The sequence below is a fragment of the Hippocampus zosterae genome, chromosome 17 (genome assembly GCF_025434085.1).
Source record: "Hippocampus zosterae strain Florida chromosome 17, ASM2543408v3, whole genome shotgun sequence".
Classification (NCBI taxonomy): Eukaryota; Metazoa; Chordata; class Actinopteri; order Syngnathiformes; family Syngnathidae; genus Hippocampus; species Hippocampus zosterae.
In genome coordinates, this window is record NC_067467.1 from 2,326,153 (window position 1) to 2,340,785 (window position 14,633).

The following is a 14,633-nucleotide window of genomic DNA, read 5'->3' on the forward strand; positions in this document are numbered from 1 at the left end:
GAAATGACAATGTTATATGTTGCGTTACATCAAGGACCCAAATTCAGTACTTAAAAAGCTTTGTCCACAGGCAAACTGAATTTCCCTGCTGGAAGAACACCTTTTCTCCTTGAAATGCTTACGTGATTCGGCAGTGACCCTTTCATATTCCATTAACCCACTTGTCCAGTTGCACAGCACAGCTAATCGGGTCAGAAAAATACAGCCTTTGTTCTCTCTCCTAGAGACTGTTTGATTAATACCGCAGCAAATGTGGTTAGACTTTGACCATGCCTTGGAAAAGCGAAGCCACTGTTTTTGTCTTTTCTATATTTGCTTCTTTGATAACATTCTCATGATGTGACCACATTGAAACATACAAATGATAATCGCGCGTTCGGGAACAGAAGATCATTCATTCAAGTAATGGCAATGTAATCACAGTCTTATCATCAGGAATGAGCTGTCACGTTGTTCGGAAATTTTAATGTAATACTGAGCTAGGTCCGGAAGATTCTTGGTGGGGGCTGGGGAAACGAATCAGTCATACAATAATTGAGTAATTCTGAAAGCTTTGTCAGAATGTGCTGACTCTTCACATGCGCGTCTTGCTTGAAGACCTTTTCCGATCTCCGTGCACCGAAAATCTGCCATTTATGAAGTATTGTGGACTTCAGACGTGAACGACTCACACTCCTCCCGAGTGTTTCTGAGGAGGTAGTTGGACAGCAGCGAGGGGTAGTCACTCATCACCCCCGTTGCCCCCGCTTCGAATGCTGCTCTTATGTGTTCTTCTGTGTTGCACACAAACAAATGCACCTGCAAAGTTGCAAAGTCAAATGTTGAACGGAACAAAAAAAAAAAAACGTCCCTGCAGCATCGTGACATTTGAACAGCACGCCGCAAGTTATCAAATCCTTCCCATTGCCAAGATATGGACACTTGTCCTCTTTTTAGCTCTCCTGAAGCAATGTCATTCCCGCGTGCAGCCGCGACAGGGCGATGGCATTTGCTCTTCAATTGTTTTCCGCGCTAAAACAATTACGGAGGCCACTCATGGCTCAACTATGGGGGTGAGCTCATCCCTGCAGAAATGACATCAGGACGGGGGCAAAAACACTCACTACGGTGCGTGCTTAATATAGTTTGGGATGAACTCACTCGTCGAATGCGATTATGAGGTCATGCAGGGGTTATTTGTCCAATAGAGGTGAAAAGACACAATCGTACCTGAATCCCCCGGGCTGCAAGATGTTTAAAGAGACTCTTCCTCATCGTTAGTCTACAATTAGGAAAAATTGCAAAGTTAGCCATTTTGACAGAGAATGGGAAACAAACTCATTTGCCGATCAGAGGTCGATTCTAGCTGGCTTTGGACAAGAGGCAGGGAACACCCTGCACTGGTCAAGCTCAACATACGTGCTATTGATAAGTCCCATTCTTCATTTAATCTGAATCTTTGTATATTTGGAAAGCCACCATCGAAAACGGCGATTGGATGCGAGAATCAAAGAGTGACTTTTCAACACACGTTCATGTTACAGGCCTACTATTTGAAACGAAAAACGAAAGGCACCTCACTTTTCTATTAAAGTGACAATCAAGCCGTTCCTCAAAATGTTCTTCTCGGGAATAAACGTCCTGCGCACAAAGAGAAACGACACACGGGAGAAATGGAGCAAAGATGACGTCGCCGAAGGGCCGGGCTATAAAAACTAGATCAACGTTCCAAAGGTTGTTGATCGTGGTGGCAAAAGTCCCGCACGCCACCTGTTCATGATACGCGGCAGGTAGAACTGCAGTAAACTCTCTCCCAGCGGCACAAAGGGCAGCAGGCCGCTGTAGAAGAAGAGAAGCAGTAGCACACCTCGGGATAAGGAAAAACTGTACGGCATGGCTGCATTCTGGAAGCGGGGAGACCAAAAGACAATGCGATGAACATATTGCAACGGGGGACATACGCTCACGGGACAATTTCTTGGCCACGGCAAGCATAACGAGCTGGAACAAAAATTTCACTCACCGTTTGACGGCATTTGCTCAAAATGTTTGAGTTCACAGACGCCCAGACGGTGATCTCCTCCCTGTGGTAGCGTTTAACCAGCTGCGACACCTACGCAAAAGAAGTTGACAGTTCAAATATTGTAAATAGTACTGCGATTTATCCATTTGTGTTCATGTTGTATTTAATTGAAAGATGTTTGTTGTTGTTTTTTTTTTTCTCTTCTTCTTTCTACATACATTCTTGCTGCTGGAGGCTGTAAATTTCCCCATTGTGGGACAAATAAAGGATATATTATCTTATCTTATCTTATCTTAAATAGGGCGCATAGCCGACAATTCCGCTTTCACGTGCATTTTATGGCCTTCATCAAAGGCGGCGACGTGAGTGGGTCAATGCACGTTACTTTGTGAAAATTTTTGAATGTTTAAAAAAAAAAATGATTGTCAGATTGTTAATATTTGGTTAAAAATGGTGCCAATGTTTTTGTCATAAGATCAGTTTAGGCTTTTCATAAAACCTACCTAAAAAAAGAGCTTAGATGCGCTTTAGCATCTTAGATGTGTACTGTGTGTGTGTGTGTGTGTGTGTGTGTGTGTGTGTCTACAGGTTGCCTTTTCTATCAACTGGTCGTTGTTCTCTTTGATTTCAATACTGATTGGGATTTCCGGGAACTTTCTGAACACATCCTCCAGCAAAGTAAACGTCCTGTCGGAACCACTGCTGTAGTGACCTGGCGGGCAGAAGGCACGACAAAGATTACGCGCAAGTGAGGTCACGCTTTTTTTTGGGGGGGGGGGGGGGGGGGGGTTTGAGGGGTTTTTGTTGCCACTTGTGAATGATCTGTTTATACAGGAGTGTCTCACCTCGATAAAAAGTCAACTCGAGCCTCTCCTTGTACAAAGGTAAATCCTGAAAAAAGAACATTGAATGCGTTTCAAGACAAGAGTCGTGCACAAGAGCAAAAGAGACTAATGCTCAAATGCGAACAGTCACATTGTCAGAGACTATCCCAAGTGCCATTTTTTTATACATATGAAATCATATGATGTCGGTGACAACCCCCCACACACCCCCCCGACCCCCACCTGAACGCTGACTGAAGAGATGGTGATGTCATGGCCCGTCTGCCTCAAAAGATTCTCGTCATGTGACACAACCACATAGCCGTCGCGCGTCAAGTGACAATCCAGTTCCAACATCTGCGTTCCTTGCGCCACTGCGCTGCACGTGGGACCAGAAAACAAAAAAAAAAATAAAGAAAACATAAATGGTGAATGGTTGCAGTGCATGTGCTTTTCCAATGGGATTGTCAATCGGGCATTTGCATTGGAATCCTTGGACAACTACTCCATTGCAGGCAGTTCATCGAGGTGGTGAGATAGATCGTTTCTTCATACTTTTTTTTTTTTTGGACATACTCACTGAGTGAAGGCCTCCATGGTGCTTTCTATCCGCTCGCCACATCCTGCTCAGACAGGAAGCAGTTAGCATAAGTCCTTCATTTTGACAAGAAAGATCTTAATTGGCTACGGCCACTGAGATGGCGAAATGGATTTTCTCAAAATCCTCCTCAAACCCGTTGGCTCGCTTACCTCCTCTGTGGGAGATGTGTGTGCAGTAGAAGCTCACGCATTTCCTCTTATGAAGAATATGAGGGTTCTTCAGCAGGTACAAGGAGGCGAGGGTGTACCCTCCCAACGCTGGGAGGACGACACACCAAAACCCGCACATCTTCTTTTAAAAATCCCTGCAAGAGCTCCCTTCAAACTGAAAACGTGCGGTTCAAGAGAGAGCTGGCTGATCCAAAAAGCTGAGGAGAAGACTACCTGGCTGCTCTTGCTCTTTGACCCACCTAAGAAAATCTTGACAGACAGGTATTGCTGTGAGTGCTCCACAATTGTCGCCGTACAATCTTTCTTTGTCTTGCTGCAAAGATAGCGGAAAGCGTAGCTGTAAAAAGGAGTTAATGAAGCACCAGAGCTGACCTGCAGCTCACCTTTACCTCGACAGCCTCTCCCTCATCCGGGACGGCCCATTTTCTCTTTTACAGGGCATCTTAAGAGTATCGCACCATTTTTGGTTTTCTTTCCCTCTTCACGATCAAAACAGGGCAATGTCCACAACAACTAGCAAGTACCACTTACATAAACTTTCAATGTTTATTTTTATTTTATTTTTTTATCCGGTCTGCAAGTAGGAAGTTGTTTACTCTGAAAAGGCGTGCACTACATTGAGATTGCATATCGTACGATACGATCTATCGACAAAAGCAAAATCAATTTGTGTGAATTTTGATTTGCTGCATGCAAGAGTACGACCATCCCCCCCCACCCTCCCAATAAATGCAGTCAGGTAAGCAGAGTGCACGACATTCCACCAAGAAGCTGGAATGTGAGCAACAATAGAACAACATCCTAAACGCACTTTGAAGAAAAACAAGCCTGGTTTTCAATAGCATAGAGCGCCTTATTCACGCCAAAATCATACAAGACCAGCAATTTTCCCACATTAGCAACGTCGGACTTTGTGTAAATCCGGATTATTTTTCCCGTACGTGTGATAATCAATCAAGCAGCAACGCCTCATAAATCATTTGAAATGGCGACGTCAGATTATTCCCACGCAGGCGAGGGAATTTCCGAGGTAAAGGGCGGTGGCGTGCCGAGACGTGTTGCAGAAAAGGATGTGAAAGTGGCGCAGCTGGAAAAACAAGATGGCGTCAAGCGAGAGAGACAGACTATCAATTTAGGAGAAAGAACACGCTGGTGTTATCGAGAGACGTGATTTTGTTGTTTGGAATATTTTGGAAAAAAGTGGACATGATGAACATACAACTGCACTTACAAAAAATATTCACATTATTTTTTGCGTCGATAATGTTTTGTGGCACCCGATATTTCTATTTAATGATAAATTAAGAAAGACACGATCTCAGGTCAACTAATTTCACCTACACGGAGTCAGATGAAGGATACACGGAAAAAGGAAGAACAAACCAGAACGGCAACTGTATCAGGACATTTTTATTCAATCATATGTAATATAATTTGGTTGTTTTGTTAATCATTTAATTCATAGCCATACAATATACATACTACAACCCTTAACTCATATCTCTTCGACAATTGACAAATAATTCCTTTAAAAATAATTCCTTATAAAGTTGAAGAAAAAAAAATCTAATCAGAAAAACTCAAAAGACTGGCAATAATTATCACGCCCATATGAGAAATTTGCAAGAAAAAAAATACAAATAAAAACATTCAAATGATATATATATAAAAAAAATGATACAACTTTAACTCCCTTTTAATTAAAAAAAAACCTCACCAGTATAACAACAGTAATAACAACAAGCATTTAAAACCAACAATATCTGGAACCAGGCCACATGACAGACGGACCACTAGACTCATCAATCCCGCGTGAACGTGTATGGCATGTTCAAGTGCCACATTTCACAGACACACTCAGATACACTCCTCAGTCTAAGTGTGTATTTGCGTGCGATTGCGAAACCTGGTCCTCTTGGTTGGGAAACCATGGCGACCTAATCTGATGTCACATTAGAGAGCGAGAGAAAAAAAAAAAAACAAGCAGGGTCGGTGGCTGATGTATAATCAAATGAAACAAACATTATCTTTGTCGGACCCACTTTGCGCTGGATGAAAAAAAAATTACTCTCATGTATGAATGACATCCAAGCCAACATGTCCAAAAAAAAAAAAAAAGACATTGGCTGAATGATATTAAAGATACACATACACAAGAGCGTCAGATTTAAAGCTGCGCGAGCAGGATCAGACACAGAGGGAAAGACTGACGACCAAAACGAAAAAAAAAAGTGCAGACGTGCTGATTGGGTCACGTGATTGGTGGAAGGAAGTAGCGGCGGATGGCTAAAGTGAAGTCGTGGCTGGAAAGAAGTGCACGCAGGGAGGACGGGACGGAGGCAGCCCTTTGAGTAAAGCGTGGCAAGTGCTGGGAAGGCGAATTAAAAAAAAAAAAAAGGATAGATTTCACCACACGTGCACAAAAAAAAAAAAAAAAGCCTCACACCCATTGTAGGGACAGTCATAGTGCTGGCTATGGCTTCTGAGAGAACAGCGAAGCTTTGGACAACATTTTTAAAAGTGTGTGGGGGGGGGGGGGGGGGGCTTGAAGCCAGCAGGTGGTCCAGGGCCGGGACCTGAGCACACGTTGGTCCGCTCTCTTGACATTAATGCCTGTGCAGTTACGGAGATGGACCCTTAGGTGGCGCTCCACCAAGCAGCAGTTAAGTCATGACACTGATCCGAAAAGAGAGGCCACAGAAATAACACGCGCACAAAGCCGTCCGTGGGAAACAATGTCGCTTGTAAGCGAAGCGCAGTGAGGCATGGTCACTATGGCAACCGGATCAACAAACGAGCAAAGATGGGAGCACAAAAGAACACACCTACACGCGCGCGCACACACACACACACACACACACACACACACTAAAGATTGGTTGAGGGCAATGTGGGCATCGGTGGTGGAAGTCACATGCAGTTTCCTCAGTTGTCACAAGGAGCCGCCGCTTTCGGGAGGGGCAGTAGGGGAGTCCAACGACAGCTACTTTACACACAAATACACGCTCACACATATTTCAATGATTCAAAGCTGAAAATAATTCCTGACTTCCACTCTGCCATTTAAAGCCCATTCGTTGAGATTTTTGTTTCCATTTGGCCCCCCGCTGACAGTTCAGTGTAAACGTCAAAACAGCGCAGTTACCAGGATATACAGTAGGTACTACTCACATAAGGTTAGGGATACAGTACTTTTGATTGTTGAGTAAATTCCAGGATGAACCTTCAATGCACCTTAAATCCATTTCCAAGGACGATTCGGTCCGACGATGTCAAAACGGCACGATAGAGAGGATCGTTTAAAGAGCAATTATAAAAATGATCCAGGATATTTACCGGCCCATTCACATGGAGCGAACTTTGTGTCCCGTTTTGCCATCCGGCTACCTTTTTAGAGAACGGCGAGAAAAATTGAGAATGCATTTTAGGTTCATTCTGAAATTCCACCCGAAAGCTCAAAATCCCAAACTATAAGTCGCGTAGGCTCCCTTGTAACGGAGGTGAGGAATGATCGCGTTAAGCCGGCCAACTGAGATAGTGTCGTAATGCGGTAACAGGACGCCACGGTGGCTACTCGGTGTTAGTCGTGAGCGGTGGAGGAAAACCGGTACTTGGAGTTGAACCACGCATGCGTCTCACCGGTTATCTTACGTCTGTACAGTGGCAGCATTTGTGCTTTTCCTGCTCATACAACCTCTAAAACAGAATAACAACCAAGTGGGCGCACATTGTAGAAAGCATCCAAGTGTATTCTGGAGCTTTGGGGAGGGGGGGGGGGGGGACTTGGCAATATGACTGAGTCCAGTACCCACAGCATAGTGGGACTAACTTGTTGCAAATAGAGGGTGGGGTCCAATCCGTTTGCCGTTGGTCTAAGCTGTAGCTGCAGAAATGTTACACGAGTTCCTTGCATCTCTCAACCACTTTGGTTACATTTCAGGAATGCATGCATTCATATGAAGAGCATTTAGAGAGACCCCCCCCACCCCCGCAAACCCCGCAAACATGCCAGTGAAAACATTGGCCGCAAGGTCAAAGGTTTAAAATGATTTACAAAGGCGAATCAGAGAAGATAAATACAAGTAAGCCGATTTTAAAGCAAAGCATTGTGTACGAATGAAAGCTGTGATGGGCTCACTAAAAAAAAGAAAAAAGAAAACTAGCTTTTTTTTTTTTTTTAAGTTTTTGTATCTTAAGTACATAAACCCACATATTAAGCACCCCCCGATCTTTTAGCCCTCAGTTGCAAGTTCAAATGTACATGTACTGTATGTAGCAAGACAAGAGTAATGATGTTGGTTAATAAGGAATAGTCGTTTATATGATAAGAGCGGCCAGACGGGAGAAGAAAAAAAAAACAATGAAGAAGAAGCGATCGATTGGGTCGTGAGAGGTGATCAGGATGGAAGGGGGGACAGGGGGGGCTGGACCAACCAGGGCACAGGAAACAAAAGAATGTTTTGAAAGGAGCAGGGAGAGTAAAGCGCAGAGAGGCACGGCGGCCCCACACAAATCAAAGCTCAACGCTTAGTAGCTTTCTCGCTGTGGAAATGGAAAGAAAGCAGCCAATGTTCTGAGTTTTTGTATCTTTTCCTTGGATTCTTGAGGATGCATTTTCTTGAATTTAAGCATATCATATTGGGGCGGGGGAGGGGGGGCGGTCTTCAGGTGTCATGCCTGTGGTTGGTGTTGACACTCTTTTGGACTACAGGAAGGAAAAAAGAAGAAAGGAAAGAAAATGGGGGTTTATCCAGATTTTCATCACCCAAATTCTTTTCAGGATCACGAATCCCAAGCTGACAAATCTTTTTTTTTTTTACTTCCCTGAATCTCCCTGAAGGTGCCTTAGAGACTCACCCAGTCAAGTTGAGATTTTTTTTTCCTTCTTTTTTTCAATGAAATGGTGCGTTCGGGTGAATGCGTCTTTTTGAACTGACCTGCGTGTCCTCAGGAGCCCTGATAGGTCTCCTGGAAGCGAGCCGTCTCTTCAAATATGAGTTCCTTCAGCTTCTCCTTGGGAAGGTCATCCAACTCCATGGTGAAAGTGAAGGGCTCCTCCGCCACCGGCTGCAAAGATCGACACCGACGGGCGTGGAATGCGTCAAACACAGAAGTCCGTCTCAATGACGTGCGATAGAATGAGGTCTATTACGGTTTGGTGAGGTTGGTCTCAACAAAGACATGAACGTAACACGACAAAGAGTCTTTGATTTTTCATCGGCTTGCAGTTCTAATTGGTGCGGTGAAGTGCTGACGTTTGTATTGGCGCCGTGCAGCAACATTTAAGCTACGTGCAATTAAAAAAAAAAAAAAAGAAAAGGGAATGAAGAACACTCACAGTCAAACTTGCGTGACTTGAAATGAAGACAAACACTTGCGCAGTCAACAGGAGGACCATAAGCGTTAGGGACAATTGATTAAGCACTTAATGAAGAACTGTTGACTGCTCCGAAATGATTGTTTCTCCGGTGTGGATTATTAACTTTGCATCGCTTTTGCATTCTAACAATTATATAATATCACACATGTGTGATGCGGGTGTCATTTTTGTCCACTAGGGGGTCGCCATCCTCACATTCTATCTAATATTTAGAACTATGAGTGTGTCTAGCTTTGAAAGGCGGGGTTTGGCCTCATGAGTGACGTGTGCATCAGCGAATGAAAGTAGAGTGGCTTTTTAAAAATAAAAAAAAACTCAGATTAGCCATTGTAGTTGCTGTAGTAGCTCATGTCTGAACATGCCCGTGCGTATTGTGTTCAATAAAGCGATCAAAAGTCAACTTACGGTTGTGTGTATATTGACAGCTTGTGAGGCAATGACAATACCTTGGAAGTAGCGGTGCATGTGTTTTTTTTAAAGGAGTGTACCTCATCTGTGGGATCGTAGTACTGCTCCAGATAAGGATGAGCCAGCGCGTCCTCAACGCTGATACGCTTGTTGGGGTTAAAGGTCAACATGCGGCCCAGCAGGTCCAAAGCTGTAGTGGGGAAAAAAAACTTACATTAGATCAACCAGCAGAAATAAAATCATGGGCAAAACAAAAAAGAAGGACAAGAAAAAGAGAGAATGAGTTGGGGATAAAGGAGTAAAGTGTGTAGATTGGCTAGCCCACATCATGAACTTAAAGGAATTCCTTTTGACAACCCATCCTCAATATTCTTGCACTACATTCGTTCAAGGTTCGCCCTCAGGTGCTTTTTGATTTATCACGGCAGCCCTGCTCAATTCCTTGCAGGAAGTTGAATTCATGTCACTTTACCTTTTGAGTCGCCCCTGCAGAAAAGCTTCTCCCAAGGAATTTTGGGTTTTTCCGGTAGAGACTGCAGATAGTTTCGGGCTTTCATGTTAATGATGCAGTTCAGATCTTCTTGGGACGGAGAGCCCAGGACACCTACATGGACGAGTTTATCAGTCACATTTTTTAAAAATATTTTATTTTAATGCCTACTTCAGGCGCTTTGTGGACAGACGCGTTTATGAGAGCTCACCCAGAATGTGGTTGAGCTGATCCAGGTAATGTTTCCCAGGGAAGATGGGCTTGTTTGATAACATCTCAGCCAGGATGCAGCCCACTGACCAGATGTCAATGGACTTAGAGTAGCCCTGAGGCGCACGCACAGTCAAAGAGTTGACAAGCTACTCCGTCAGACACAAACATGGGGGAGAAAAAAAAAAAACACTTGCACACTCACCTTTGAGTTGAGCATGATTTCTGGAGCCCTGTACCAACGCGTGGCCACATACTCGGTCAAGAATCCTGTGTGGTCGTGCTCAGGGTCTGCGATGCGCGCCAGACCAAAATCACAAATCTTGAGCGGAGAAAAAAAATGAATAGTCATTAATCTTCGGGTCAATACAATATGTACCTCAAACCTGATTTCACTGACGAGAAGTCGTCAGAATGGCTAAAATCTAACAAGATGAAGCCCGGTCAGGTTCCAGTCATGTTACGATGGTGGCATCAAATAAAAACATAACATACAGACTAATTACCGGATCAAAAAATGCCTTTTTTTAATTGCATTCACTTGATTGTTAACCGATAATCATCGAAATCCATGATGTAAACTTAAACATTGCACAATAATGTACATATTGAATGAGATTTGTACAATTGCATCATGCAAATGTGATTATCGCTATTTGTGCTGCAGGACTACGCGTCTTTTTTTTCTTTCTCCCTGCGCTTGAGCAAAATACATCCGAAAGCCGCTGCAACAGGTGCCGCTTTTGTTCTCCGCTTGCCACATGATCAGCTAATCCGAGGCTTCGAGTTCGCCTCGATGAGAACACGACAAGTGTGCGCAACAGACACAGGGGAAACCTTTGGCACGGAGCTGCAAACGTAAATTGGAAACAAACGTACTGAAGAAACCTCACGCCAGAGCAGAGCCCGACTTGTGTATGACAGCCCCCCCTTCGATTTGGGATCTTTTCTTTGCAAAAAGTAAAATTTGGAAAAAAAAGGGGAGCGTTTTTCTCGGGATTTTACAGTATGTACGCGTTACCCAATTGCAAAGAGCTAAATAACAGGATGTGGCCGTACCGTACGCCGTATGTGCACTTGTGCGGGGTTAGTGAAGGCTGACCTTGAGGTCGCAAGTGGTATTGATGAGCAGGTTGGAGGGCTTGAGGTCCCGGTGCAACACGTTGGCAGAGTGGATGTACTTGAGTCCTCGCAAGATCTGGTAGAGGAAATAGCAGACGTGGTCGTTGCTGAGCTTTTGGCTCTTGAGCAGCTTGTACAGGTCCGTCTCCATCAGCGTCTGCACGATGTAACTGGGGGGTGCGCTCGAGTCAAGGGCCATCGCGGAGTTGTACGGCATCAACGCATCCGGTTACGCAACAGCTCTGTAAAACCGACTCTGGCGTCGTGCCGACCGACGGAACCGTGGGTTGAGGTACGCGTTGTTTGGCAAAAATCAATCAATAACTGGGCTCGATTCACTTCTGCCGCCGAGAGTGAAGGGCAAGGGGGGGGGGGGATTTCTGAACTGGCTTATCTCATCCTGTAAAATCTTGTCAGTCGTTTGTCAAAATGTACAAACTGTGATTTGATACATTTGATACTCCCTTTGCCTTTTGCTGCGTTGCGCAGCGATAGCACGGGAATATCCGACGGCTGTCAGAAAGGCAGAGCAACACGACGACATTGCGAACTATGGAAAGAGTAAGTCTTAAATCATCCAAGTGCTAAGGTGCTTTCATGTTAGAAATCAATCAAAAACTAAAAAAAGGGACTTCGGTCTTTCGAGCCACACTGAGAAACCCATCAATCCACCCACAGAGAGGATGGACCGCTATCATTTTTAGAGATGTACTGTACCGATTAGTGCACATTTAAATGGATCAGCAGCAAGTTAAGCCTCCTTGTATGGTGGCTTTCCTCTTTTGCGAGACTGCCGGGCGATCTACTGAGCAACTTTTTGCTTCATCTAAGCGCCTCTATCATTTACGTGAGTTATCACTTAGCCGGATCAAACCCAAAAAAAAGAGGGACAGCCGATAACTGTCCAAACAGTTTTTGGGAATAATAAAATGTGAGCAACCGATGAGGAAAAACCACAAACTTAAGTGTGTACATGCCCAGGAAGGGTCTGATAAGCTGACGTGAGAGGAAAGGATACACGTCCCTCATATTGTCGATGTGGCGAGCCCTTAAGATGTCGTTGATACCGATGATGTTCTCATGGTTGAAACGCAGCAGGATCTTGATCTCCCTCAGTGTACGCTGGCAGTACGTCTGGTGCTCAAAAGGGCTGATTTTCTTGATGGCTACGCGCTGGTTTGTCATGTGGTCCAGGGCAGAGCTGGATGCGGAGAGAGGAGAGGCACAAATCAGGGCTCATGTTACACACTGCAGCATTCATACGGGATAGCGGCTGATGAAAGGGCGTCGGAGAAGTCTGATCTGCAGAGATGAGCGTGTGACACATCGTTTTACTCGGAACAACCGGAGGTGTATGCTACACCTACACCGTTTTAGAGTAGGTGTACAAAGTAAAGACGTGATCAGGTAGAGCTCATGAAAGAGCCGGATTGCGTATTTAAGAGCCACACGAAGGCATTCGATTCAAAAGAACGTTCCACTGTTTTTTGCACGGGTAATCTAAAACCTGACGTGGGAGAGTACTCTTGCTCCATGCGGCTGATATGGAAAAAATTCCTGACATTTTTTCCTAAGCATGCGCTAACATTTCCACCAAAAAAAACCCTGCAAGATCTCTGCAGCAGACCAGGGTGCCAATGTGCATGAGAATTCAGAGAAAACACAGTGAAAATTCTCACACATCATCTGGAATCAAGTTATGCCTCAAATGAGGATATACAGTATAACTGCAAGTGCAGCAGAAGATGATTATTTGCATTCAAAAATAACACTGACTGTTGGTGCATTCTAATTGGAGAAAGCAGTAAAGGAAAGCTCAAGGCAGTGAAAACATTTGAAAGACGACTATCATAAATCTGATCATGTTCACTGTAATACAGATTATTTTATTGCTTGTGTTTGTGCTTGAAAAAAATGATCACATAATAGATTGGAATTGCAAAATTGGGGGTGGGGACTCGCAACTACATTATTTTTCACAATCATTCAGAACCTCATGATCCCACATGAAAGTTGGCGAGAGGGAAACACATTTTTATGCACATCACTTTTTTTCTCCTTTTACAAAGTTATCAAAAGAGACAACAATTTGCATGAGTGTGCGTGAGAGTACTTTCTCTCCAACGCTCCTAAGTGCTGTCAGTCAGCGTGCCTAAAATATCCACAGCTGCAACAGAATCGCATGATCGCGATGAAACAAACCATAACAGAACTCAAATGTCGTCACAGTCCTTCTCGGGGGCTGTTTGTATCCTGGAGTGAGGCCAAACGCCCCCCACGTAACTTGTGGCCATGTTCGCAGCTCAGCAATGGCTTGCCACTGCAATCACAGCAATGAGTTGGCAGTGATCTCGCATCGTGCGCAACAGGTTTGCTCAACGTGCCCACACAAGGCTGCAGATCACCAGTAGCGATAACAGGAGAGGCCTCGGTGCGAGTCGCAAATCCCCTTCGCATCCTCTGCAAACCCGGTTTTCTGGACAGCCGATTATTTTTAGCGATTAGTCTTTGCGCGGCGACCCATACGATTAAGGTGTCAGTTGCATACAATCGGTGACCAATTTGCGACTGCGCCTGAAATCGACTTGGAGTGGGAAAAAAAAAGCTGTGTGCGGAGTAGGACAGCAAACTGCGTCCTGCGCCAAGCTTCTCTATAGCATTTCCTGTAAAGCTCATAGCCACGCCTGTAGCTAGTTTGCTAACCTGCTAACCACACAACAGGGTGATTTCGATAAAACGACGTCCGGATACTAGACACAAGGTGACGTCTACGTGAAAACATGGCTGTAGTTCGGTCGGTAACACTCGTTGAACACTGCAACAATTAACTACCCTATAGTGGAAAAACAAGTGGCGGTCTTGTTTTGAGACCGTACGCTAGGGAGAACAAGTAGTGTACTCACCACACCATTCCGTAAGCCCCTTCCCCGATGTAAGACAGGTTAGTGTAGCGGGGGCCCACGTCGAATATCTGGCCCTTCACAGACTCGGACGCGGGTTTCTGTCCCGCAGCTCCCGGCGCCCCATCGTGCGCAACAGTGCCAGCCGCCCCGGGAGCAGTAGCGCTGTTGGAGGCTGAGGCTGCGGCCCCGACCGCTGCGGTGCTGCTCGAATCCGCCATTCTTCCTCTCCAAGCCGCGCCTGGCTTTGCCTGCTCTGTCAGGGAGTTTTCACCGAGGGACAAGCGTCGCTCTCGGCAAGATGTGACGTCTCAAGTTGAGGCTATCTCAGACTCGAATGTTTGGAGCAAAGAGGAACGGAGTCTCTCGACACCACCCGGAGTGTAAACCGATTGCGTGCGCGAGCTCGGATTTGGTAGGAGCTCGGAGTGTAAATGCGCGTGCTGGGGCTACGATGATGCAGTTGCGTTAGATTTGTTCATCCCGTCGACTTAGCCGAGCGGAGTTATGTGCAATTCCCGGATAT

General features: G+C 45.1%; 2 protein-coding genes across 3 annotated transcripts; both read right to left on the bottom strand.

Moving 5' to 3' along the window:
• Positions 1-292: 292 nt before the first annotated feature.
• gdpd3a (glycerophosphodiester phosphodiesterase domain containing 3a) lies at positions 293-3,753 on the bottom strand. Its single transcript, XM_052049203.1, has 10 exons — positions 3,577-3,753; positions 3,407-3,449; positions 3,070-3,205; positions 2,848-2,893; positions 2,596-2,714; positions 2,003-2,092; positions 1,750-1,883; positions 1,561-1,620; positions 1,210-1,261; positions 293-798 (listed from the first exon to the last, which is right to left on the bottom strand). Exons 1-10 carry the CDS (start codon positions 3,713-3,715, stop codon positions 634-636), a joined length of 984 nt encoding a protein of 327 aa, XP_051905163.1. The 5' UTR covers positions 3,716-3,753; the 3' UTR covers positions 293-633.
• mapk3 (mitogen-activated protein kinase 3) lies at positions 3,753-14,569 on the bottom strand. 2 transcript variants are annotated; one of them, XM_052049161.1, is made up of 9 exons: positions 14,111-14,569; positions 12,226-12,408; positions 11,188-11,377; positions 10,291-10,407; positions 10,087-10,201; positions 9,858-9,989; positions 9,466-9,575; positions 8,535-8,664; positions 3,753-8,302 (listed from the first exon to the last, which is right to left on the bottom strand). In XM_052049161.1, the coding sequence occupies exons 1-8, from the start codon at positions 14,326-14,328 to the stop codon at positions 8,545-8,547; spliced, it is 1,185 nt and encodes a 394-aa protein (XP_051905121.1). In that variant the 5' UTR covers positions 14,329-14,569; the 3' UTR covers positions 3,753-8,302; positions 8,535-8,544. The 2 variants fall into 2 exon arrangements, with proteins under 2 accessions (XP_051905121.1, XP_051905120.1); XM_052049160.1 differs by having other exon boundaries at positions 3,753-8,664.
• Positions 14,570-14,633: the final 64 nt, after the last annotated feature.